At 42.4% G+C, this 26,673-nt stretch overlaps 2 protein-coding genes across 3 annotated transcripts; both read left to right on the top strand.

The window, feature by feature from the left end:
- The first annotated feature begins 2,485 nt into the window (after positions 1 to 2,485).
- Positions 2,486 to 11,660, top strand: LOC107394810 (uncharacterized). 2 transcript variants are annotated; one of them, XM_015973944.3, is made up of 13 exons: positions 2,486 to 2,624; positions 3,020 to 3,083; positions 3,202 to 3,236; positions 3,312 to 3,389; positions 3,869 to 4,011; positions 4,097 to 4,219; positions 4,309 to 4,366; positions 4,506 to 4,769; positions 4,868 to 5,004; positions 5,074 to 5,190; positions 7,003 to 7,060; positions 7,344 to 7,409; positions 9,772 to 11,660. In XM_015973944.3, the coding sequence occupies exons 3-13, from the start codon at positions 3,227 to 3,229 to the stop codon at positions 10,857 to 10,859; spliced, it is 2,142 nt and encodes a 713-aa protein (XP_015829430.3). In that variant the 5' UTR covers positions 2,486 to 2,624; positions 3,020 to 3,083; positions 3,202 to 3,226; the 3' UTR covers positions 10,860 to 11,660. The 2 variants fall into 2 exon arrangements, with proteins under 2 accessions (XP_015829430.3, XP_070403458.1); XM_070547357.1 differs by lacking the exon at positions 3,020 to 3,083 and having other exon boundaries at positions 2,489 to 2,624.
- A 1,961-nt stretch (positions 11,661 to 13,621) lies between these two features.
- On the top strand, positions 13,622 to 26,356 carry LOC107394811 (regulation of nuclear pre-mRNA domain-containing protein 1A). The gene is made up of 7 exons (XM_015973947.3): positions 13,622 to 13,980; positions 17,821 to 17,950; positions 18,037 to 18,143; positions 18,224 to 18,315; positions 18,393 to 18,519; positions 23,377 to 23,552; positions 25,528 to 26,356. The coding sequence occupies exons 1-7, from the start codon at positions 13,830 to 13,832 to the stop codon at positions 25,624 to 25,626; spliced, it is 882 nt and encodes a 293-aa protein (XP_015829433.1). The 5' UTR covers positions 13,622 to 13,829; the 3' UTR covers positions 25,627 to 26,356.
- Positions 26,357 to 26,673: the final 317 nt, after the last annotated feature.

Below are 26,673 nucleotides of genomic sequence, written 5' to 3'. Positions count from 1 at the left end.
TCTCGGTCTGCTAGGCAACAGCATTTGTTGCACTTTTCAAACAGGAAGTGGGAGTGGAGTAAGAATCTGGTAGGGGGTGACTTGCTCTTTAATGCCAATACAAGGTTTATAAACGGAAATGTAATCCATAAACCATTAAAATAAGACTCTTTAGTCTGCTGGTTCTGATCGAATATAAAAATTGATAGGGAGCATCTGGTAACGAAATTTCTGTTATCACACATAATAAATGATAAAGTCTTACGACGGTGGCACAGGAGTTAAGTGCTCGCCTCGCAATCAGAAGGTCGCAGGTTCGAGACCCGCTCAGTCTGTCGCTGTCGTTGTGTCCTTGGGCAAGACACTTAACCCACATTGTCTGCTGGTGGTGGTCGGAGGGACCGGTGGCGCCAGTGCTTGGCAGCCTCGCCTCTGTCAGTGCGCCCCAGGGCAGCTGTAGCTACACTGTAGCTCATCCCCACCAGTGTGTGAATGGGTGAATGACTGATTGTGCTGTAAAGCGCCTTGAGGGGTTCCAGGACTCTAGAAGGCGCTATATCAAATACAGGCCATTTACCCAACACGGTCACACTTAACATGCACAAATATTTGAACTAGGCTCACATGTCTTAGTGATTAACAGCCTTGGAAAGCACCTGTATTGTGTTAAGGATATCACGTCACAGCACCCCCGGTTCTGGGTAATAATGATTGCAGTGCACCCAAGGTCCATGTAGTCTTTACTGGGTCAGGTCGACCTTATTGAAGGATGCTACTCGATGGTCAGCCTCCCGTCTTGGTTGAATGTCCGGAACACCCAGAGATAGAAAAGGAACTTCCCGGATGAAGCTGCCATTTATCATTAGTAAAGGAATGTGTTTTCAAACTCTGTAACTGAATAAAAGGCGCACGGAGGGAGCAGGCTCTCTGAGATTTGCCGAACTCCACACTGGGTTGGTTCATTCTTGGTCTTCGCATTTCTTCTCTGCAGAGATAAAATAAAAGTTATATCTTTCACCTGTGCTTGTGATTCACTCTATGTAACCTCTGCTGCTAAAATAATCCAACAAAAATCATCCTATTTACTAAATTATAAACATTACATTTGAAAACCTGAATAAACTATTTTAGTAGTAAGGTTGAAGTTGGAGCAACATAAACAACACGTTTTAATGTACCGTACAGCCTAATTACACTCACAAAATAAAAATGATCTTTTGTTGTGAGCGTATGTTTTATGTTTTATTCTTTATGTGGAGTGCCATTTGTAAAGGCAGTCATCAGTCAACAGCAGTATTTTGGGTTATTTAGCCTTTCATAAGAGAAGAAAGGGTCATATTTCACCCTGTTACATATTTATAAATGTTAACGCTCCCAACTCAGTAGTGAGCACGCTAAATATTTATTTTATAAACTAAATACTTAGGTCAGACCTAAATGGCCTGTATTTGCGTAGCAGCTTCTTAGTGTTCTACAACCCCCCAAGGTGCTTTACAACACAATCAGTCATTCACCCACTCACGCTGGTGATGATGAGCTACGATGTAGCCACAGCTGCCTTGGGGTGCGAGCGAGGCTGCTGAACACTGGTGCCACCGGTCCCTCCGAACACCCACCAGCAGGCGTGGTGGGTTATGTGTCTTGCTCAAGGACACAAGAGCAGCGATCTCTGAGCTGGGATCGAACCTGCAACCTAACCCGCTCTGCCTCCTGAGCTACTGCTGTCCTACACATGGAGAGTAGAAGTATGTTGTTGGTGCTGACATGATTTGTTGTTGAAGTAACCTCTTGCCCTACGGAGAAGAAAGAGTCAACAGACCAATGAGAGAAGAGCACCTCATGCACATTTCCTTAGGGATTGTTTTCAAATAAAAATCCTGGGTCCAGTCAAACTCTGGAAGAGTCTTCTGAAGGCACTGTTGGTGGTTAGGGACTTGGAATGATTTTGAGCCAGGATCCTGTAAACTGTGATTGTTTCTGTGGCTTTGTCTTAATTGACTTATTAAAATTCACCCAGGAACACACTCAAAACAGGTTCTGTAAAGAGAGATTTTATGCCTTTTGCTGTTCAAATAAGAGCAAAACTAAAACATGGTCTTTATACTAGCTCAGTGGCCTAGAGGTAGTGTCCTCCCTGAGACTGGGAGATGGTGGGTTCAAATCCACAGGCGGGGTCATGACTTTAAAAATGGGACCCAATGCCTCCGCTTGACACTCGGCACAAAGAGCTTCGATTGGGGGGGTAAACCACCAAATAGTCTTCACTAATTTCTCTGACATGAAATGAAACAGCCTTCAAATTCTTTAATTAAACCAGATTTTATATATTTTATGTCGCTGTATATTTTTTTATTAATGCTGTAATTATATTTTTATTTTTGTTACAGTAGATGGAAAAGTATTTTTTGCTTTTATTTTGAAATATTATCCGAAATCGGTGGGTTACGCACAACGGATGTAAGTGCTGCTGACTTAACGTACTACGTAGACGCATGACGCACAAGCTCGAGGCGCAGCAGCAGAAGCACACTTGCTGGAGAAGGCACGCGGAAGAAACATCCTTCTGGCAAGTCTAGATAACGCTTTCAGAACAAATCTTCACGCAATTCTGGAATCTTCGACAGCGATTCGGTCTACAGGTGGAGGTAAGTAGCCGCTAGTTACGTTAGTTTTGTTAGCAACGTTTGTCGGTGGAGTTGTTGCGTGTTAGCTACGCCTTTAAAATGAGACGGTCCAGAGTTTGGATATTTTCAGAGTTTATGGACGAAAAGTAAAAATTAACGAGTTAATGAAAACGTCGTTTTTACGTTACTGTTTAATAATATGTGTGTTGAAAATGTGTGTGTCGTTTGAAAATACTGAACAGGAAAGACGTGACTTTTCTGTCATTAATATTAAACCTGTTTGTTCTAAATCAATAATAAGATAACAAGACGGTCATTTTTAATGTTTTGAGGCAGTAAAACTACTGAAAATCGTAATTTTGTTAGCAAGCGGGTCAGAAAACTGCATAATTTCTTTTCCTGTTTACTGTTTGTAGCTCTGTGCCACAGCGCCATCTGGCGTTTAAAACCATAATCACAAACAACTTTTTATCTGTTTGAGTAAGTACAGTAATGTGGATTTTTACATGTAAATATTTCATTGTTTGTGCTTGTAGGCACAACTACAACCGTTTTCTTAAAGAAATATATTTATTCCATGCCTGATTTCTGTGCACAGGTGTTTTTTGTTCTTCGGTGGCAGGATGCAGCCAGGTGAGACGATCATTGAAGCCATTTGCAAGCTCAACATTTCTACTAAATTCACTTTGATCCATTTTCTGTTTTCAGAGCCTTCAGACAAAAGCCAGTTGTTCAACTCTCTGAAGTCTTATCTCAACGACAAGACCAGAAGACAGCCCTACATTGGTTTGTAGCTGCAAATTTGTAGCCTTTGTAGCTCCATTGACGGGTCTCAGTTGTGGGGCGGGTTCTACCGTTGTCTTTCAAATGATCTCCGCATTCCACTGGACAATGAATGTGACATCCTCTTGTTTCACTCTGTTGCATCATCCCACCCACCAGGCATATAGAGTGCCCTGATTGGCCCACAAAGCGGATAAAGATCTGTGATTTGTTCACTAAGCAGATAGAGCACTATGATTGGCCCACCATTATGGACCAATCACAGCTCTTTATGTGTTTGAAACCCCTCTAGAGAGCTGTGATTGGCTAGCCAGAGTCCTGGTAGGAGCTGCGGAGGTTCCAATGGAGTATGCCTAGACCAAACTTTGCAACGCAAGAATTTGGTCTAGTTCACTAGGCTAGCAAATTTGTGCTATAAGTGCTTAATTTCTTATTCAGACATTTTTGTTGGATTTTGTGTGCGTGTGTGTGTGTGTATTCAGGCCTGCGCAGCATCTTCGAGTGTGTGAATGTGGGCTCGGACAACAGAGAAACCTTGTACTTGTGTGAGGTCTGCGTTCGCCGGGTCACCAAGGCCGATATCCGGAACCACATACAGGGAAGTCGCCACATCTTCAGCTACATCGTAAGCAGCATTAAAGAAAAGTCATGATTGTACTCGTATGTGCTGCTTTGGATACACTTTTAATAGACAACGCTCTTCCCATCAGAAAACCTGTCATCCCCATTTGGCGTATAAGTGGCAGAAGGACGCGGATCTTTCGATGCTGGCTAGGCCGCTGATAGAGTTGGCCACGGTTGTGGAGAGAAAAGAGGGAACCGGAGAAGTCCAGGTAACTTTTTTCGGTCCTTTTCGTTTGAACCAGAAAGCAGACGAGCGATTCACTGAATGTGCTTTTTTTTTTTTTTTCTTCCATTAAAGTTGTTTGAAGTTCCTGATGCTGTTTACCAGAAGATGGCTACAGAGAGTGAACATTACGGTTAGCGAACTTGTTTAGTCGAGCTTATTTTTGTCTGACATCCAAATGCTTTTGCTGATTTGAAACTTTTAGGTGACAAAAAAAAGCATAAATGAACAAAATCAGCAACATTTTATGTCTTCTCTCTTTAACGCCACAGCTGTAGCTCTGATAAACGTCTTACGAGACAGAGGGGCGAATCAGGGAGTCTTCTCAGAAATGCTCTCCTTACATTATCCCGTCGAGTCACAGAGGGTCGTTCTGCTGACACAAACCCAACCAGAAGACACGAAACCGCACAAGGTGTCGGCACAAAACGAAGGTCTACGACGTCCTCCAGCACCTCATACGAAGAACACTCAGACGTCATCCAAGAACAGCAGGAGCTCTGTGGAGGACTTCTCAGGGGGCACACCTCCGATTGGTGAGCTGAGAAAAAAGCTTTTGTTCCGCCTTCAGAGGAAGATCACGTCTCCCCAACAGGCCGAAGTCACGATAAGCTCATTTATTGGTTTCCAACAGGTCTTTCTCGTGTCGTTGGGTTTAAAAGTGAATGTGGGAGATTGCAGTGTTTCCTGTGTCACTGCTGCCGCGTCAGATCCAGCACGCGTGACATCACCGATCACCTGACCAGCTCCTCTCACCTGTTCAACTACCTGGTAGGTTTGTTCGCGGTTTAACGCACAGAGCCTCCGGAGCAGCTACTACAGCGCAGGTGTGACTTATAGATGGAAACGCACCCCAGCTTACTGGAGGGGATGAGTGAGAATTCTGAAGCCAACTTCCATCTTCTCCCATCTCTGGCTCACAAAGTGGAACAACTGGAGGGCGGAGGACAGATGGAGGTATCAGTTTTTCCCTTTAGCCGCTCTTAAAGGTTCGTCAGCTCTTAATCAACGAAGAGAAACTCAAAATCTCGTCTAGTTTAGTGAATAAATGCTCCAATAATGCATATCTGTAAGTGGCAAAAAGGTTAAACCTCTGAGGTTTAGTTGTGTTTAAGGAAGCACCTTCTGCTTAGTGCCTGATTTAGTGTAAAATAAAAACTACAGAAGACCCACGAAGGTGCTTGTCTGCTCATTCGGGTGTTGGAGGAAAGGGTTCTGCAGTCATTAAAGAGCAAGTCACCCCCATATCAACTTGTACTTCTGATAAACTATATAAATGTGTGTCTAATCGTGCTGCAGACACGTGTAGTCAGTAGTTTTGCACTTTAGTGCATTTTGGTTAAAATTTAAGTTTTCTGTCTAAAACTGTCAGTGTTGTGCCGTCGTCACATAAAAACTCTGCACTGCAGTTGAATTTAAATCTGCCACCGCTATTGGCTAAGAGGTACCCTAGAATGTTAGCTGGTACATTATGATGTCACAATGTCATTGTGATCCTGTGTGTGTGTGTATTTGTTAGCGGCTCCGCCCTCTCGGTCTGCTAGGCAACAGCATTTGTTGCATTTTTCAAACAGGAAGTGGGAGTGGAGTAATACTCTGGTAGGGGGTGACTTGCTCTTTAAAGAGCAAGTCACTTCAAATCAACATTTTTTTGCTGATGAACTATATAAATGTGTGTCTGATCATGCTGTAGACAAGTGTAGTCAATAATTCGGCATTTTAGTTCATCTTAGTTAAAATTTAAATATTCTGCCTAAAACTGCCAGCGATGCACCGTCGTCAGGTAAAAACTCAGCACTGCATTTGAATTTAAATCTGCCATCGCTATTGGCTAAGAGGTACACTATGATGTTAGATGGTACATTATGATGTCACAATGTCGTGAGTGTGTGTATTTGTTAGCGGCTCCACCCTTTCGGTCTGCTAGGCAACAGCATTTGTTGCATTTTTCAAACAGGAAGTGGGAGTGGAGTAATACTCTGGTAGGGGGTGACTTGCTCTTTAAGCACAGATTTAGGGACTGGATCATGGCAGGGTGTTCTCCACAACCCTAGAACCTTTTGGGTCAGCCGGAGGTTAAAGACGAGCTGCAGAATCCAACATGGCTGATCCTCGAGGACTCTTTAGTCTCTCCAGCTGCGCCTCTTACGGCTGACCCTTAACTATCAGGACAAACTTGAGAATAAGGGACATAAATTAAAATTAGATCATTTTTTTATGTAAAAAAAATTCTCATTTTTAAATTTTTAAAGACAGAATCTTGAAATAAATTTGAGACTAGAATTGTAATTGCTGAGCGGGACATGTCTCCGGGTCTGCAGCTGTGTACTATTGTAGGGATCACACAGGGGGAGAGCGGGTTTCATCGAATCTTTATTTCTGGGTTGAAGGATGGCTCAAGAAAATAACTTATATTTCATAAAAAATGACGCCTCATAGCGCCAACGCCAACTTTTGATCATATTTTGCGCCCATTGTTGCTCTGGAAGGTGTAAAATAGCACAATGGAGGTCTTCTAAAGATAAACAAATTCTCCACAGCCCTGGAAAATTTACCCAGATATCAAAGATTTGCACATTTTTGCCACTTGCAGATACATTGGATCATTTTCTACTAATAAATCACAAAGTAAAACATATTTCCCTCCATGTTTCATGTTACAGCTGTGCATGGTAGGAGTTATGTGAAAGTCTAATCGAATTAAAATGGCTTTATTTGTTTTGTGAAACGGTCGTGATTGCACTGGTCTCAAACATCTCATGTTCCCAGATAGTAAATGTCCCAGAATCCTTCTGTAAGCAACTCTCTGGCAAAAGTTACCACTGGTGTAAGTAGAGACGCTTTAAATCCTCCTCCCTTTAACCCTCCAACTCTTTTACTCCATCTCTGCTTCTCAGCTCTGACTTGTGAGTACAATTCATTCTACCTAAACTTGTTACTGAAATTCTCACCTCCGTTTTCTTAGAATAACACAACCTGGTCAGGGTTTCTGCTGCGTGTGTGTGCGTTTATGACATGTTTAGGTACCGATGATTTAACACGACTCAAAGTACTTTAGAGTGTCGTCGTTCTCTGTGGCCTTTTTTGTTTGTTTGTTTTTCGTTATTAAGGTTTGACGATGCAGTCGAGTGGGTGGGTTGACCTCAACGTCCCAGTCAAAAAAGAAGCTGTCAAAGGTGCGTTTTTCCAGCGTCTACATCCTGTTTTTGATCACCGTCACCTGCCTCTGGAACGCGAAAAGCAGGAGAAAAAGGTTTTTTTAAAGAGCAAGTCACCCCCAAATCAACTTTTTTTTCCTGATAAACTATATAAATGCATGTCTAATCATGCTGCAGACACGTGTAGTCAGTAGTTTAGCACTTTAGTGCATTTTAGTTAAAATTTAAATTTTCTGCCTACAACTGTCAATGTTGTGCCGTTGTCAGGTAAAAACTCTGCACTGCATTTGATTTTAAATCTGCCACCGCTATTGGCTAAGAGGTACCCTAGAACGTTAGCTGGTACCGTATGATGTCACAATGTCGTTGTGATCCTGTGTGTGTGTGTATTTGTTAGCGGCTCCGCCCTCTCGGTCTGCTAGGCAACAGCATTTGTTGCAATTTTCAAACGGGAAGTGGGAGTTGAGTAAGACTCTGGTAGAGGGTGACTTGCTCTTTAAAGGTGCAATTTGTAATTATTCTACAGTGAAATAATCACAAAACGGTCTAATGTGTCAAACATGTTGGAGGGAATGTCGGGACTGATCTGAGACACATTTTATTCTCAGCCAGCAGGGAGGTTGCTAGTTTTTCTACTTTAGAGAAAGGAAAAAAAAAACTAAAGAGGGACGAAGTTACTGTTTACACTCTTAAGTTTGAGGATGCTGAGTGTGCCGAGCTAACAAGCCCTGGCAAATCAGCATAACATTACTGCAACGGTGCACCTTATAAATGTGCCATGGCGGCATGGCGATGCATGAATTTTGAAACATTCCTTCCGCCTTGCTTGGTAGTAATATTGCGGTAATTGTCTGTCCTATAAACAGCGAATGCGTCTGGCCGTAAGAGAGGGCGGTGCCATGATCACTTAAGGAGTTACTGTTGAGCTCCGACCGGTAACTATATTGAAAATGAAAGTAACCACGGACAATAAATTTTACTTTTGTAAATGGAAGCAGATGAAATGATAAGCTGAAGCGATGCAGCGCTCCATGAGCTTCTCTCTGTTAGAGGCGGTGCTCAGATCACCAGAGACTGCACAGGGACTGTGGAGGGCAGACATCTTTAGGAGCGGCTTGTCAAAAAAACGTAACGCAAGTTACGGCCAAGATAATCGAGTGTGCACGGTGGTGCAGAGACTGCCCCCATGCCCCCTTTATACCGCCATCACGTAGTAAAAAGGACACAATTGCACCACGTTACCACCACAGTCTGACCATATATCGCTCCCTGATGCCGCCACGGCGTTGCAGCAAATTGACATTATTGCTTTGTAAATCGGCTATGGTGGTGCATGCATTTGTAATTGGACACCGACAGGCAAATGGCTCCAGAGTTGTTTAAAGCACCGAAGCCAGTAAACAGGAGTGACCCAGAAGTTATTTCTTGTACCCCTAAAAAGCCACAATATATTTTAGTTTTATCTAATATCGGGTAAAGAAGGCTAGAGGCTAATGTTGAGCTAACAATGCTAATGGTGATTTAAATACAACTAGTCTGCTTTAAAAATATCTCAAGCTACTTTTACAATTACCAACAACTCAATATTACAGTGAAATGTATGTGTGAAGTGAACAATGAGTCAATCGTGACGTTTTAGAGGAAGAAAGAAGAAAAGATCCTTTATATAGCGCTTCAGGATAAAAATGACATGGCGCTTTTACTTCCTTTAATGAGTCATTCAGAACATCAAGCTAACAGCTAGACGACGCAACACTTCCTTTAATGCCGGAGACAAATGACCGTAATACGTGTGGTAAGTGCTTCCTACCGCAAAACATCCAAGAGTGCTAACACCTGATGTACTCATCTACTTGTCATCTTACTGTGTGTGACTGGTCTGATTCATCTAGAGTCTTCTGGTGCTGATTCCTAACCGGCAGCATCCATGAAACTCAGAACGACAGCGAGAACGTCAGAATTTTGCTCAGAAATCAGCTGCAGTAACCAAATTTGACCACAGGGTGTCAGACTTGCAAATTGCACCTTTAAGTTTTAGCAAACTGAAACTCTGGTTGGATTTTAATGAACTTTAAGTCTGTAATTGCATTTATCTCCGCTTTCTTAACAGTGGTCTTAGTTTAAAAAGTATTCCTTTAAGCTTCATTTCATTTTTCAAGAATAAGTTTTGTTGAGATGCACAAAAAAAAAAAAACAGCCGTAAACAAAAATCTGAGTTTCCCTCGGTTGGTAAACCCACGCTCGTTACTTGCTAGCTTCTTTTTGAGAAACATCAATTTCAAATAAACCAGAACCGAAAGAAAACTCGTGTAAACATCGAGTTCTTCTAAACCAGAATCTGTGCGTCTCTAGTTTTTTGACTCGTTGTTCTATTTTAAAGGTGTGGCCAAGCCTGCAGAGTCGAGGATAAACACCATTGCCGTGGTGCGACGAGCAAAGAAGAAGAAGAGGAGGAGGAAGGGAGAGATTAATACAGTGTTCAGCATACGCATGCCTGTCCATAAAGGCGCCGTCTTGGTGGAGAGGACGTCTTTCAACCAGGGAGACCTCCATGGGCTGCCTGCTTCATCCTTATCTCACCCGGGTCCTGTTTCACGGGCCGACTGCGAGACTTTAGAGATCAACCAAGAGGAAATTCCTTCAGAGGTGGACGGTTCACCGTTGAAGCAGCAGGTAGAGGAGGATTATGGTGGATTTGCAGCAGAAGAACAAATCAAAGTCACCATTTCTCAAGATACAAGTGAAAACTTCCCCCCGTTTGTGGAGAGCGAGTATGATGGACGTGGTTCTGAGGAAAGATCCGGACATAACGGGTACGGAGACTGGATTAATGAAGGAGCTTGGAGCGAGAGACCGTTGCCTCCTGAGCACCACGGTAACGGCTGGTCTGACTCTCACTACGGACGGGAGTGGGGGGATCCTGGTCTGCAGTCCGGACTGAAACAACCGAGACACGAGGCGGGAAACGGGAACACACACTCCGGTTCATTTGAGCGTTACGGACGGCAGCAGCATCAGACGGCGTGGGCTGGCTGCGGGCCTCGTCCGGGCAGCCCGCGCAGGAATCCCGACTTGTCCGGTGAAGTAGAATCGTTTATAGAAACCGCTCGGACAAATGTGCAGACTTACTCGGGGGGTGCTCCGTCTCAGAGCGGCAGCATCTCCGAGCCCAGTTTCATCAGCTGGATCCCGTTAGATTACAGCCGGTACCAGACCGCTCCGCAGGACTACACCACTCCGTATGCAGACCATCACATCAGCCAGATAAACCAGGTGTGCACGTTTTACTGCAACCACCACCAGACTGGCTACGACACAACCTCCATCCACCACCCAGCTGGCCCGGTGAGCGGCAGCGGTTATGGAGAAGCCGCCGGCTGGAGTTCGATGCATCCGAATGCTTTCATTCAGCCCGGGGTTTACGGCCCCGGTTCCGATGTTTACTTCAGAGCTGGAATTCCCTACTGAATGGAAGCACTTCCTGAATCTCCCTGGGATCTGATCACATTTTGGCCTTCAGGGATGTTTAAAACAAGTTTACCTCATTTCTCTATTACGAATCTTCTACTGAAGGAAGTTTGACGTTATTATTTGACTAAACATATTTAGATTAAAATAGAGAAACTTGATTTGTGTTCATCTTGGATTAAAGTTTGAACAGTTAAACTGAAGGCCAGATTGTGAAAGATGCATTATGCCTTTTGCAGGTGGATGTTGCATTATTTTCTTTTAAAACTGACCGTCATTTAATAGAAACCCGAACAAAAGTCTTGTTTTGATCCTACCAGAGTTTAGGATGTTTGCTCAGAAAACATGTTTTATGTTTGAATGTTTCAGGTCGGAGTGTTCCAGTTGGAAAAAACAACAGCTGAATGTGTTCACGCTCACGTTTTACACGGATAATTGTGTTCGTGTTAACTTCAAAGAACAATTAGCTGTTCAGTTTATTCAATTCTGTTATGTTGCCACTATATGTGTTTATTTTAGTATTATCTATCAGCAGTGTTAACGTCAGTGTTGGGATGTTCGTGTGTTTAGAAGTTATTTGTTTTCTGTGCACCTTAATTTTTTCCTTATCTTTACAATCTGATCATTATTGCAGTGATTGTTTTTTTTTTGTATTGTGTAATGTTTTGGTTTAGTTGACCCGTTTTACTCCAAATGGAAGAAGAAAATCTTTTTTTGTGGCTGCTCCTGATAAAAGATTCAAAATGAGGCGATGCTGCATAACGGAATGTGACGATCAATAAAAATGCAAACATTTCCAAATCCTGCTTTATTTCTGTTTTGCATACGATTGCTGGTTTTTAGATGGTAAACAAATATATTGGGAAATGAATGTTGCCGTGGGAACAAAAAACAAAATAACACCAACAAAGTCATTATGTACAATTATATTGGAGATTAAATTATATATATATATATATATATATATATATATATATATATATATATATATATATATTACAGGGAGTGCAGAATTATTAGGCAAATGAGTATTTTGTCCACATCATCCTCTTCATGCATGTTGTCTTACTCCCAAGCTGTATAGGCTCGAAAGCCTACTACCAATTAAGCATATTAGGTGATGTGCACCTATGTAATGAGAAGGGGTGTGGTCTAATGATATCAACACCCTATATCAGGTGTGCATAACTATTAGGAAACTTCCTTTGGCAAAATGGGTCAAAAGAAGGACTTGACAGGCTCAGAAAGGTCAAAAATAGATATCTTGCAGAGGGATGCAGCGGTCTTAAAACTGCAAAGCTTCTGAAGCGTGATCATCGAACAATCAAGCGTTTCATTCAAAATAGTCAACAGGGTCGCAAGAAGTGTGTGGACAAACCAAGGTGCAAAATGACTGCCCATGAACTGAGAAAAGTCAAGCGTGCAGCTGTCAAGATGCCACTTGCCACCAGTTTGGCCATATTTCAGATCTGCAACATCACTGGAGTGCCCAAAAGCACAAGGTGTGCAATACTCAGAGACATGGCCAAGGTAAGAAAAGCTGAAAGACGACCACCACTGAACAAGACACACAAGCTGAAACGTCAAGACTGGGCCAAGAAATATCTCAAGACTGGTTTTTCTGAGGTTTTATGGACTGATGAAATGAGAGTGAGTCTTGATGGGCCAGATGGATGGGCCCGTGGCTGGACTGGTAAAGGGCAGAGAGCTCCAGTCCGACTCAGACGCCAGCAAGGTGGAGGCGGAGTACTGGTTTGGGCTGGTATCATCAAAGATGAGCTTGTGGGGCCTTTTCGGGTTGAGGATGGAGTCGAGCTCAACTCCCAGTCCTACTGCCAGTTTCTGGAAGACACCTTCTTCAAGCAGTGGTACAGGAAGAAGTCTGCATCCTTCAAGAAAAACATGATTTTCATGCAGGACAATGCTCCATCACACGCATCCAAGTACTCCACAGCGTGGCTGGCAAGAAAGGGTATAAAAGAAGAAAAACTAATGACATGGCCTCCTTGTTCATCTGATCTGAACCCCATTGAGAACCTGTGGTCAATCATCAAATGTGAGATTTACAAGGAGGGAAAACGGTACACCTCTCTGAACAGTGTCTGGGAGGCTGTGGTTGCTGCTGCACGCAATGTTGATGGTGAACAGATCAAAACACTGACAGAATCCATGGATGGCAGGCTTTTGAGTGTCCCTGCAAAGGAAGGTGGCTATATTGGTCGCTGATTTGTTTTTGTATTGTTTTTTAATGTCAGAAATGTATATTTGGGAATGTGGATATGTTATATTGGTTTCACTGGTAAAAATAAATAATTGAAATGGGTATGTATTTGTTTTTTGTTAAGTTGCCTAATAATTATGCACAGTAATATTCACCTGCACACAGATATCCCCCTAAAATAGCTAAAACTAAAAACTACTTCCAAAAACATTCAGCTTTGATATTAGTGATTTTTTTTCTTGGGTTCATTGAGAACATGGTTGTTGTTCAATAAGAAAATTGTTCCTCAAAAATGCAACTTGCCTAATAATTCTGCACTCCCTGTGTATATATATTATTACTTATTACTCTCTATATATATTATTACTTAAGTGTATATATGTATATAAAAATATATGTATGTGTATGTGTATATATATATATACATATGTATTTTAATACATATATAAATACTTAACGCATTTTAAAAGCGAAATTCGTAATTTCCTATCGCCATGAACGCAACATTTAAACGGAACGCGGAACCTTGTGCTACGTCTTTCTTCCCAGCGGAGGCAGGAACGGAGGTACCCGAGCAGCTACTGTTAGCATGAACAACCAGGCTGTGGCACAGCAACAAAAAATCTAGTTTGGATGGCGAAAACTTATTTTGAGCGCGTAGCTTGCTCGAGAAACGTTTCTTTTAGTGGGTAACCCATACATCTGCACCTCTGCGGTGTCTCGTTGCCCCTCCGGATAATCCCGTCGAGATGTCCGCTTTCTCCGAGGCGGCTTTAGAGAAGAAACTATCCGAGCTTAGCAACTCCCAGCAAAGTGTGCAAACGCTGTCGCTGTGGCTCATTCACCACAGAAAACACTCGAAGACGATCGTCACCGTGTGGTTCAGCGAACTCCGGAAAGGTGAGGCTGACCGACCGAGTTAGTTCCTCCGAAAAGCGCCGCTGCAAGTCAGAAACATGCCAGTTGATCCAGTTTAGCTCAAGCTAAAGCTACACCACTAGTTACCGTTTTAACGTCAAACAGACACCAGAAATATTACAGAGTCCTGCAGAAATTAGAATTAAATTTTTATAGGAAAATGAAAACCGAAAAGTCTTATAAAAGGGGGGGAAATTAAAAAAATAACAGCAGAAATCCTGTTTGGTGTTTTGCAGAAATTCATCAGAGGTGAAAATCATTAAGAACATTTGGAATTAACTTTTAAAAAATCAGGATTTACTCTGAAAATACAAATATTCACTTCTTCAGGTTTTCATGGTTGATTCCTCCTCATTTCTGAGTCTTGCACGCTTTTTTCCACATTTATTTTTTGAGTAGCTTTCACATCGTTGGCATGAATTCAGTTCACAGAAATGCACAAAAGTTGGATTAAATGTTGCAGAATAATCCAGGATGTGATCTATTTTTCAGTGCATCGCCATGTGGACACAAACGATTCTGTTTATTTAATTGGATTGCTAAAGGGGGAACCCAGAAGTTCAAACTGTTAATGGGGAACACATAAGAGAGACGCAATTTGTACAGATAATCACGGATTCACGTGCACATGTGCACATTTTTAAAAACCACAGACAGCTAAGCAACACTGGTGTTGTGTCAAAAGGTGTTCCTCATCCTGTGTGTAGCCTGTCACGCCTTGTAACACTCTCTCCTCTCTGCTTTTTAAGTTGGGCGAATCAAACCAGATTAACACTCGAAAACACGTTAATTTGTGCTAGATTACAGCCTCGTTTGGTCTCTGTGGAACTTTTATGATCGTTTCCAGCAATTTTGCATGTGAGAGTCGGTCTGAAGTGTCATAAATTTTTTACTTTTATCAGAAACGGACAGATTTTAATCCTGTATGGGATTAAAACATCCTAAACAAACTTCTGTTTATCTATAGAATCTAGATTTGATCAGGGAACTAAACTGAACAGGAATGAAAAACAACGAATACTCGTTAAAGGTGTGCTTGACTGAGAAAACATTTTGTAATTATTATTTCTGATTATAATCGATCGCTCTGAGTTTTTCATGCAGACTGAACATGAAAATAGTCTCCTACACCTATCTCCTGCTTTAGCTTCTGATGGAAAATAGACCGTGAAACTCTAGGATTAGAAAATCCTGACAGATCTACGTCAAACTGTGAATTTGCGTTCATAGCTTCGCCCATCTCGACTCGCGCCCGCCCACAGGATGGCTTTTAAAAAAAAATTAGCGGGCGGAGAGAGTCTTGAGCCCCCTTCAGACTGGCCATGAAGAACGGAAATGTTCCGGACTCTGTCCGTAAGACCTTTGTGTCTGAATACAAACATCCGGATAACTTGTTCCGGAATTTATCCGGACGAAGCCCCTAGTAACAGGTCCGGACTTGTTACGGACAGGGTGGCTGCTTCAGACTGGTGAGGTAGAGTTCCGGACAAGGGGGAGGGGGGGGAGGAGGGGACCGGGGGACGCCGTGCGCACCTAGATAGCCCGCTGCTGTAGCATGCGGCGAACCACGGCAGCTCGCCTCCTACGGTACCGCCTAGACGCGCGACGGAGCGCTTCACACCGCTTCAGTGATTCCTTTAACCATTGAGCTTCATCATCCAGGTCTCCTATGCATCTTCGTGTGCGCAGAATTATGCTTAAGCGCCTCGTGATTTTTATCTTGAGAGGTGCTATAGAAATGATATTTTCTTCTTCTTCTTCTTAACATAAGTCCGATTCTTCCCCACCCAACCCCCGCCGCCGTCAGACATCTGGAACTTGTCCCTGCTGTGTGAACGCAGCCGAAAGGACAAGTTCCGGTACAAAAGTGGTGTGTCTGAAAACACAGTTCCGGTTAAAAACCGGATTGAATTGTCCTCAAATGTTCCAGAATGTCTGTCTGAAAAGGGCCTTAGTGATAGTGACTTCGCGACATGGCTGAACGTGTTCTGTTAGCCAATCAGAAGCTAGGTGTGTGCATATCATTAATAATAATGAGTAATCCTGCTGTTTACAGCAGCTAACCTCTGCATTTCACACCTGGACAATCCCGATTCCAATTCCTTCTTTCGATTCCGGTTCCTATCGATTCCCGATTCCGATTCTTTCAAGACGCGACATGTTTTACACGAGCCAGCTAACCACAGGTCCTACTTGATAAAATAATCTTAACTTCAACATGAATTTTAATTCTATGAACAACAACATCACCTTCATTTAGACAAAAACGTGTTTTGGAGGAAAAAAGAAAAAGACTTGCAGCACAGCCAGTGTGTTTGTTTCTGACCACAACCAAAGTCTGGAAGAAGCCTCTGGGATGAGAGGCTAAACGTCTCCAACATATCCAGGACCGTCCAGCTGTTTTCAGCTAAAACTCTCGGGATGATCACGTCCAGGATGACTGAGAACTACACCTCCATGCTGCAGCAGCATTCAGTCACAACAGGAAGTGAAACTTAATCGTAGCTGGCCGCGTCTGACTGCTGACGCTCCGTGTGTGTTTTTATTTCTGCAGTGAGACAAACTCACCTCACACCGTCCAGAGTTTGTTCTTTAGAGCTTCTGTTAAATCCACCGTGTTGACGTATTTAACACGTTTCCTCTACGCTGCAGGAGTTAGTTTACGTTACGGAGGAAAAGTTCGGCAGACGCGTTTGTTTATATCTGGGGGGGGGGGGGGGGAGAGACTCGCGCCGCACACACAGCTGGTGTGATCAGCTCTGAACAGCGTTGATCACAATTTGCAGATCACGTTTATTTTTCACGGAGATCATCCGCGGATTCCTCTTCCGTCGGCATTCTAGGAATCGAGTAAAAAACTTTGAACGATTCCGGGAAAAATTAACAATTGGAACCGGTTCCAGTCGATGCCCAACCCTACGAGCATCTTAGCTTTTTTTAATGACTCATGAGGTGTTGATTTACACCAGAGAACACTGAAAAGTTATTGAATAAACAAGTAAAGCACATTTTAAATGAAATGCAGATTCGAAACTCGGCTGCGGCCTTTCTGCGTGGAGTTGCGTGTTCTCCCCGTGCATGCGTGGGTTTCCTCCGGGTACTCCAGTTTCCCCCGCAGATCACAACGTGCCCTATAGGTTATAAATTGTACGTCGCTTTGGATAAAAGCGTCTGCCAAACAAATAAACATAAACATAAATGAAAACAAGTGATTAAGGCTCGTTTATCCGCACTTGTCCTCCACTTGATGTTTTTTATTGAAGACCATAAACCTCAACCCTCAAATGATTTCTTTCATTATATTTTTTTGTTTTGGCGTCGCATATGTTCAGCCTAACAAAGAGACTTTATAAAAATATTATTTAACATCATTTTTTTCACTATTTCGATATAATTTATTAAAAAAAACACAAAGAAAAGATTTCATCTGCTGAGATAAACTTTTATTATTTGCCAAGATTAATTCCTAGAAGCAGCTTCTGTTAAATCTGGTGGAGTGAGCTGATGTGGCCGTTTTGAGCTTTTCTAAAAGGATGCCAGGTGTTTATTTAGCCGTAGCTAATAACGGCTGCTCTTTTCCCTGTAGAGTTTTCTCACGCTCCTAATGACGCCTCGAGTGAGTTTTGTATTTTAAGAGTCTGTCGGGAGCGAAGGGTGAGCGGGTTTAGATGGCAGCAGAAATCCGTACATCAGAACACAAACAGCTGTGTTCGTCTGGCTTGGAAGTTATACTAACGAGCACCGATGGCTCCCAGCTGCAGCGACCGCTCACGCCAGGCCCTTATTCACATGTTTTGTTTATCTGTGTTTGCTCTCGTGCAGCTCAGGTGTCCCGTAAGCTGACCTTCCTCTACCTGGCCAATGACGTCATCCAGAACAGCAAAAGGAAAGGACCCGAGTTCACGCAGGATTTTGCGCCGGTCATCGTGGACGCATTCAAGCACGTTTACAGGTCAGGGAGGAGAGGTCTTCTCTCTAAGTGTCGTGCGGTTTAAGAAGGCGTTTGAGAGTCCATGTGTTTGTTTTGTTTTTGTTCAGAGAGGGCGAGGAGAGCTGTAAGAAACAGCTGGGTCGAGTTTTATCCATCTGGCAAGAGAGAGCTGTTTATGAGAACAACCTGCTGGAGCAGCTGTCACAAGTCCTGTGTACGTTCTCCGCGCCGCTGAAATCCTTTTAGCTAAAACCGTCGAGCTGAAATTCTCTCTGATTTTGTCACAAATGTCAGACGGAGAAAATAAAGCTAAGAAAAGGTCGTACGAGGAAATCCACCCTGACGAGGGCTTCACTTCCAGTCGCTCCCCAGCTGATCCGCCACAGGTGACCCCTTGCTTGCTGCGCCTCCTCTCTGGTGACGCTGGTGACGTGCACTCAAACACCTTCTGTTTCAACCGCAGACCGCCGAGTTGATACGAGCCTTGCAGGAGCTCGAAAACGCCGCCTCCAGCGACTCGGTGCTACGCCAGCGCATCTCATCTCTTCCCGCCGAGGTGCAGGATACGTCGCTTCTTCACCGGATCACAGGTGGGACTTAACGCACCTTTTGTCTTACAGCTCTGGGGCTTTTCCGACAGCACTACTCAGCGTTACTTGGATCGGTTCGCTTCGACAGCCTTTTCCACGAGCCTGGTTCGGTATTTTCCCCCAACTTTTCAGTCCCTGCTTTGTTACGGTTCCTATCGTGATGACTCGGTCTGAAAACGTAACGCCGGTGACCGCCGGCCACTGATTGGCTAGGGGGTGGAGTCACTGGTTGTTCAAGAGCCTGCAGCCACTTCCTGATTCGGAGTCTGAGCAGAATGTTCAAGAATGCTGCCAGCTGTACCTGTGTAGCCTTCAACCTCAGCTGCTCAGGAGTGGGGATAGAATAGAATAGACTTTATTGATTCCCAAAGTGGGAAAATTCACTCCTTAAAGTGACAGTGTGTATTTTCCTGGCGATAGGAAGCTGTAGATGCCTGCATTGGTGCAAGCAATCTGTTATTTTTGTGGTGGAGTAAAACCTTACCAACGGATGCCCATTAGGGTCAAAAAGCCCTGGGGAGTACAAGCTTCAGCAAAATGACAAGCACATCAGACTCCCTTTCATCAGTGGTAATGAGTGAAGAGGTAAACGTGTAAAATCACATTTACGAGTGGTGAAAGTTTAGTAACCGCTTGTTCCAAATCAGTAATTGTATTTTGTCCTCAAGGGCTCCCGTAGAAGGAAACATGGCATCTAAAATGGCGTCGCCCAGAGACTTAGACCCGCCCCCATTTATTTTAGACCTGATTTTTATGGTTATATGTTATGAAGCCGCCAATATTTTTCAACAACTAGGCGTCATTTCATTCATTTTCAACAAAATTTTGATGGATATTTCTAGAAATGAATGATTAAAAACTACATATTGTCCCTTTAAGGCAGTGCATACACTTAAGAGTATAGAGAAAAAATAAGGGCGTTAGGCTATTATTGCAACCTTCAGCGATTAACAGGATGAATAAAATAGATAAAAATAGAAAAGTGTCTCTTGTCTAGGATGTGATGTGAGTTCCTGGTGAACTGATCCAGTGAGTTCACAAGCTCATGTGAGGAACGGGTGGGGGGAGTAACCGTCTTCAGGGGAGTGTGAGAATCTTCACCCTTCAAGGCCGAGTCGGGGAGCCAAAGTCCGATAACAGGAATTGTTTTGGAACGGGCTAGAGACGAGTTTACCTCTGCCTTCTGCTGTCTCAATGCGACGTTTTTTTAATGTTGAACATCCTAAACATCCACAAAAGTAAAAATTCTTAGTGACATTTTTCCACTTTTACAATAAGCGAACTCATGATATGCAAATTTTATGACATGCATATTTTTGGCATGCATATTCATGAGTAGCTCGGCCTGCCAGACTCCTGCTCTGTTTAATTCTGCACAGAGAAAGGCTCTGGGAACTCTCCTGTACAAATAGCCCCACCCCCTGAGAATTCTAACCGAGCCAATCAGCACTGAGTAGCGTACGTCACACACCACAACGCTGCGTTTGTCGTAAACATGGCGACTGAAGCGGAGTTCGCTGCGACTCGTTCCTCTGGTCTAAATGACTTGGACACGTCTTTAAAACAAGTAGAAGCTCTAAAAGCCTTTCTTCTAAAATAATTAAAGATGTTTGCGCCGTTGCCAGACGCCTTTTTTTATTTATTTTTTTACTACAGCTGAAAACTACAGCGTAGCGCGGTACAGTCGGCGTTTCCCTCTTTTTTCTGATTGGTTATTTTTGAGCTGCCTAGTGCCTCCCTGCCTGTGAGTTACCAGACTCTTTCTCTGTGCAGAATTAAACAGAGGACGGGTCTTCAGGCCAGGCTAATTCATGAGTACTGTCAAGATGGCGGCCACGCTAATACTTACGCTCCAATAGGTGGCGCCAGTGCAGGAGGAGTTTACGTAAATGATATCTGTGGCAGCTAGCGGTTAAAAACTCCCACGAGCCTTTGCTTCAAAAGTAAAGCAGTCCAACGGGATTCTTTTATTTAATTTTGCTGCATTTGTCTCAACCAAATTTTATTATTATAAACATTCACACAAGTAACAATTCTTAGTGACATTTTCCTGCCTTCTAACAAAAATATGAATAAAAATAGAATTTTAAGTATTTTTTGATTTCCTAAGTTTAAAAAAAAAACTGTTTATTTCTCATGTAAATTTTATTTTTGACATTTATTTTAGTGAATAAAAATGACATATTGTAGATGTGTCTTCATAAACATTCTGGATTTATGAATGTAGTCGACTCCAAAAGGTCTATGAGTGCACGTTGTTTTCCAACAGCCTTTTTAAATCAATCAATCAATCAAAGCTTTATTTATAAAGCGCCCTGTCACGAAGCCCAAGGCGCTGAACATGAGAGAAACAGGTAAAAACATTTAAGTAGAAAACAAATGGGTAAAACAAGAGATAAAGAGACCAATGAAAGCAGGGAATTAAAATCAACGTAAATGAAGGCTAAACTCAAACAAATTCAGGTAACGCCAAGCGGACGAGGTGGGTTTTTACAGGGTATCCGCGGGTCCTTAAAAAGTCTTAAATTTGCTTTTCCAAATTTAAGGCCTTAAAAATCCTTAAAAATGACAAATAATCCTTAAATACAGTTTCCAAAGGTCTTAAATTACCAAAGACCCAATAAACAAGATAATTTTATTTCTATAAAATTTTCATGAATTTCTAGTTGGTTCAGGATTTTTTGTGTATGATATTGGCGTAAGCGGAACCGTACACATTCGGTTGGTTTGTGAAAGGGGGCTATTTTTAGAGGAGCATGCTAGTGGGAGCTTGCGCCATGGGGAAGTGCAACATTAATGGTAACGATGGTTAATCCCACGTTCACGACGTGGTTAGCACCGGTTCCAGGCAATAGCTGGAAATTAGAACTTAAATTTAATAAAAAAAAAAAAAAGCTTAAATTTGGTCAAAGTGGCCTTAAAAAAGGTCTTAAAAAGTCTTAAATTTGGCTCCCTTAAACCTGCAGATACCCTGTTTTAGGCGACTCTTAAAGGCTGGCAGAGATGGGGACAGCCTGACTGAGGGTGGCAACTGGTTCCAGAGTGATGGTGCTAGGACTGAGAAAGTCCGGTCCCCACGAGTACAACACCTAGAACGAGGGACAGCGAGCAGGCCTTGGTCAGAGGAGCACAGAGCGCGCGATGGGGAATGTCTGTTCAGGAATGTGGCTAGATAGGGGGAGCACTACCCTGGAAGAAATTGTAAACAAAGACGAGAAGTTTAAAGTGTAAACGATAACAAACCGTAAGCCAGTGCAGGGAGGCCAGAACCGGACTGATGTGGTCCCGTTTCCTGGTCCCAGTCAGAAACCTGGCTGCGCTGTTCTGCACAACCTGTAGGCGACGCAGTGATGATTGACCCAGTCCTGCATATAGAGAGTTGCAGTAATCAAGCCTAGAAATTACAAAAGCATGGAGTACCCACTCCAGGTGGGCTGTCGACAGCATAGGTTTGATTTTTGCAAGGCGTCTCAGATAGAAGAAACTGAACCGGATCACAGAGTTGATGTGAGCATCAAATTTAAGTCCAGCGTCAATTTTCACCCCCAGACTGGTGACCACTGATTTTGAGTAGGGAGAAAGAGGGCCAAGATCAACATAACGACCCACATTCCTGCTGTTGGGGTGAAAAACAATGAGCTCTGTCGTCTAAGGAGCTTTGAAAGAAAAGCGTCTGGACTAAGTCCAGACGCTTTTCTTTCAAAGCTCCTTAGACTACAATGACCTGGATGACTGAGAACCTTCACAGACAATGAGCTCTGTCTTTCCCTCATTCAGATGCAGAACGTTGGCCATTAGCCAAGACTTCACCTCGTTAAGACAGGACACAAAGGACTGGATAGAGAGACCTTTCTCCTGACACAATGGAGAGTAAGTCTGGCAATCGTCAGCATAGAGATGGAACGCTAGGCCATGTTTACGAAAGATTGACCCCAGAGGAAGCAAATAAATTGCAAACAAAAGAGGACCAAGGATCGATCCCTGCGGGACCCCCATTGGAGCTCCTCCCAAGAAGAAAAAACATCACCTAAGCCCCCTTCAGACAGGCCATAAAAAACAGAAATGTTCCGGACTCTGTCCGTAAGACCTTTGTGTCTGAATACAAACATCCGGATAACGTGTTCCGTAGTTAAATCGGACGATGCCCCTAGTAACAGGTCCGGACTTGTTACGGACAAGGTGGCTGCTTCAGACTGGTGAGGTCGAGTTCCGGACAGGGAGGAGGGGGAGGAGGAGGACACTAGGGGATGCTGTGCGCTCCTAGATAGCTCGCTCCTGTAGCATGCGGCAAACCATGGCAGCTCGCCTCCTACGGTACCGTCTAGAAGCGCGACGGAGCACATCACACCGCTTCCGTGATTCCTTTAACCATTGAGCGCCATCATCCAGGTCTTTTGCGTCTTCGTGTGCGCAGAATTATGCTTAACATTAGTCCGATCCCCCCCAGACATCTGGAACTTTTCCCTGCTGTGTGAAGGCAGCCGAAAGGACAAGTTCCGGTACAAAAGTGGTGTGTCTGAAAACACAGTTCCGGTTAAAAACCGGACTGAATTGTCCACACATGTTCCGGAATGTCAATCTGAAAAGGGCTTTGGTTTAACACAGAATGTCCTGTTGTGAAGATACGATCTAAACTAATCCTTATCAATATTTTATCCCTTCTTTGCACAAGAACTTTGACTAAAACTACATTTCGAGCGTTCCTGTTTGCAATAATCAGTCACATCTACGTTTAAACAAGATAAAACCAGCAAAAACTCCTGCGTCATTACCATGGAGGAAACCTTGCATCCTCTGATTTCTGCAATTTATCAGATATGACTGAATTTATGCATTAATGCAGTGATCTTGTTCCAGATAAAGAGTCAGGAGAGCGGCTCTCCCGGCTCGTGGAGGAAGCCTGCATGCTGTTGGCAGACTACAGCGGGCGCCTGGCGGCGGAGATCGATGACAGGAGGCAGCTGACTCGCACCCTAACGGTCTTCCTGCAGAGCCAGAAGGACGGCTTGGCCCAAAACGAGCAGAAACTTGAAGTGCGTAAATATTGCTTTTCTTTTGTAGCTAAATTATTTGATTTTAGTTTTGCAATTTTCTGTCGTCACCTTCAAGAAAGTCATTTTTAGCCTTTGGATCTGGTCGCTGGCCTCGTGGTGAGTATTAAACACTCGAGTTTTCTGGTTTTATTACTGATAACTCTGCAGCCTTTCCCCACAGAAATCCAGCAAAATAAAGTCTCACGTGTCTCTCCAGAAATGTTTCTTAAATGAAAATAAAACATGAAAATGACTTTTGTCGGTGCTTTTATTTAGCTCCTGTTGGAGTTTGGGCAGATTTTACTAATGATCTTTGAAATGAAAAACGCTCATAAACAGATCAGCTCAGTGCAACATAAGTAAAATTTAAATAAAAAAAAAAAAACATAAAAGTCCCAGATCTGAGAAATGAGATAATTACACACGACTTTCTAATTTGCTACACTGCAAAAACTGATTTGTGAGAGAGAAAAACGTTTGAATTGTTATGCATTTTGTCTTAATGTTAGTCTAAATACTTTTAAGTGGTAGTTTTTATCGTTTATCTCTGGAAATGTACATCAGAATGTTGAAAAAGAATGAAACGATGCCCAGCTGTTGAAAAATACTGACGACATTGTAAAATATAGTCATAAAAATCGGGTCTAAAATACATGGAAGCATGTCTAAATCCAAACGCCATCTTAAACACTGTTTCCTTCTACGGGAGCCTGTAAGGACAAAATGGATTTACTGAAACGGTTACAAATTTTCGCCATTCATCAACATTGTTTTACACATTTACCTCTTCACTCGTTGCCGGTGATGAAAGGGTCTGATGTGATTGTCACTTTGCTGGAGGTTGCACTCCCAGGGATTTTTGACCCTAATGGCCTCCCGTTAGTAAGATCTTGCTCGAGCACAAAAATACAGCTTGCTTGCAACGATTTAGGTATGTACTCCCCTTATCGCCAGGGAAACTACACACTGTCACTTTAACCCTTTGATGTATAATGGTCACTACAGTGGACAGGTACTCAAAATTGTTATTTATTTATTTTTGCTATTAAGCACAGCTGTTGAAGACTTTATTGCACTTGAGCCCCTCCATTTGGACCTCAGTAAGTCAAGCCAACATATTTCATGTTCGGAATGCACGCTGTCCATTGAGGTGGACATGTAATAAACTATTTGTAAATTATTAAATGTTACAAAATATATTTGTTGAAATTTGTTTCATTCACACCTAAAGATGAATGAAAAAAATTGTAAAAAAAAAATCATGGTTGAAGATTTCATAATTCATGCATCAAAGGGTTAAGATGAGGTAAATATTTGTTAATATGATCCAAATTTTATTGTTTTGTATTATAAAAAAACTTCCAACGGGGTAAGCAAACATTGCTTGACATAAAAATTTAGATTATTTTGGTAGTTTTAGGAATTCTACCCAAGCAACAAGTTATTTTTAATTAAACATAATTTGAATCATATTTATGAATATTTATCTTATTTTAAGTAACACTGTTTTCATAGAGAATTTATTTTCTTTTAGACAAACAATAAGACAAAATGTCTAAAAATTAGATTTTTTAAAAAGTTGTTAAGAAATCAGTTTTTGCAGTGTACCCAATTTAATCTAAACCTAAAGGGTCCTTAAAAGTAAAAACACAAGAAGTAAACGTATCTGCTATAATTTCCACATATAAAGGATAGTTTTGCTGATTTAATCCCATTTGTTGTTTATTTTTTTGGATTTACTGACTTTATTTTTCCTCCAGCTACATCAGAAACGCTAAATTTGACCTGTTTTCGACAAAAATAACATTTAGTTAAAAGTAAATAGAAATTAAAACCATTTTACGTCTTCTGTGGGAAAACATAAAGAAAGTGTCTGCAAATTCAAAATATTTAATATTTATTTAAATTTAGGATTAACATTTAGTTGCACAAACCAGGTCTGATGATTTTTTTTTTTATTCTGAAACGTTTTCAGGAATACAAGAGAAAACTGGCGAGGGTGTCGCAGGTCAGAAAGGAGCTGCGATCACGGCTGAGTGCTCTCTCAGAGGGACTCTACAACTCTTCTAAATGACTGAAGTCTCTCGTCACCACTGCTAGTGAAACTGCTGAACTCACGTCTGCTAAAACACGACCCCAGCGTCTGTCTCTGGTGATCCTGTGGTCCTTGTTCCGTCTCAGGAAAGATCCTTCCATCGACGTCTCCAGCTTTCTCCGTGTACAAGCTCGTGTTTTAATGTAAAACACTGTAAACTAAAATTAGTTAACTCTAACTCTTTGCAGCTTCAAAGTGGTCTGCCTGCTGTGGTTTTTCTATTTGTAGGGACTTAAATAAAGTAGAATTTGTATCTATTCAGGAACGCTTTAGTTAAAATAATGTTAACAGACGCGCTTCCTCGGATTGATGAAGTCATTCAAACTTAAATCACTGATTATTTTACACCACAATTGCAAAAACGGTCATAATGCATAAATCGAACCACAACATTATGTTTCTTTGTGTAAGGGTCGTCCTGATTGGTCACAATATAAGTTTGCATGTAAGTACAGTGGAGGTGTACTTCCTTTCAATCGTGTTATATGTGTCAAAGAGTTTCCAGAACAATTGACACGTTTATCTCCTTGTTTTTATGTACATGCACAAGTGAAGGAGTGTTATGTTTGATGTGTTCTCTCTCTAATGCTGTGCAGAGGCTTCACACACCTTGACAAATGTTCCGATTTCCAAAGCAAGACTAAGAAAATGTCTGTTTTTTGTAATGAAGCAGCCAAGGCTTATTAGAACCAAATAAATGCAAAATGTACCTGTTTCTGTTCTTTCTGGTTTTAAAGCTTTGGAAAACAAATTAGCTTGAAACTTTTTTTTCATGCCTCCTAACAACATTTTAACATAGTATAGCTGTAAATTGTGGAGAAAAAGTGATTCTCGCTTTTGTCCAAAAACCTAAAAGCACATTTTGGACCTTCCGGTTGTCGGTCTCACCAAACTGATGCACTTTCCTGGGTCCTCTACTCACTAGTGTACTTGGCAAAAGAGCTCCGCTGGTGTTCAGAGAAGAAGAAACAGCTGGCTGCTACCACTCCCAATTTTAGGACAAACTACCAGAGTCCCAAAGAAAAA

Source organism: Nothobranchius furzeri, chromosome 19 (genome assembly GCF_043380555.1).
Source record: "Nothobranchius furzeri strain GRZ-AD chromosome 19, NfurGRZ-RIMD1, whole genome shotgun sequence".
NCBI classification, from domain to species: Eukaryota; Metazoa; Chordata; class Actinopteri; order Cyprinodontiformes; family Nothobranchiidae; genus Nothobranchius; species Nothobranchius furzeri.
This window is presented reverse-complemented; position numbering and strand designations above follow the sequence as displayed.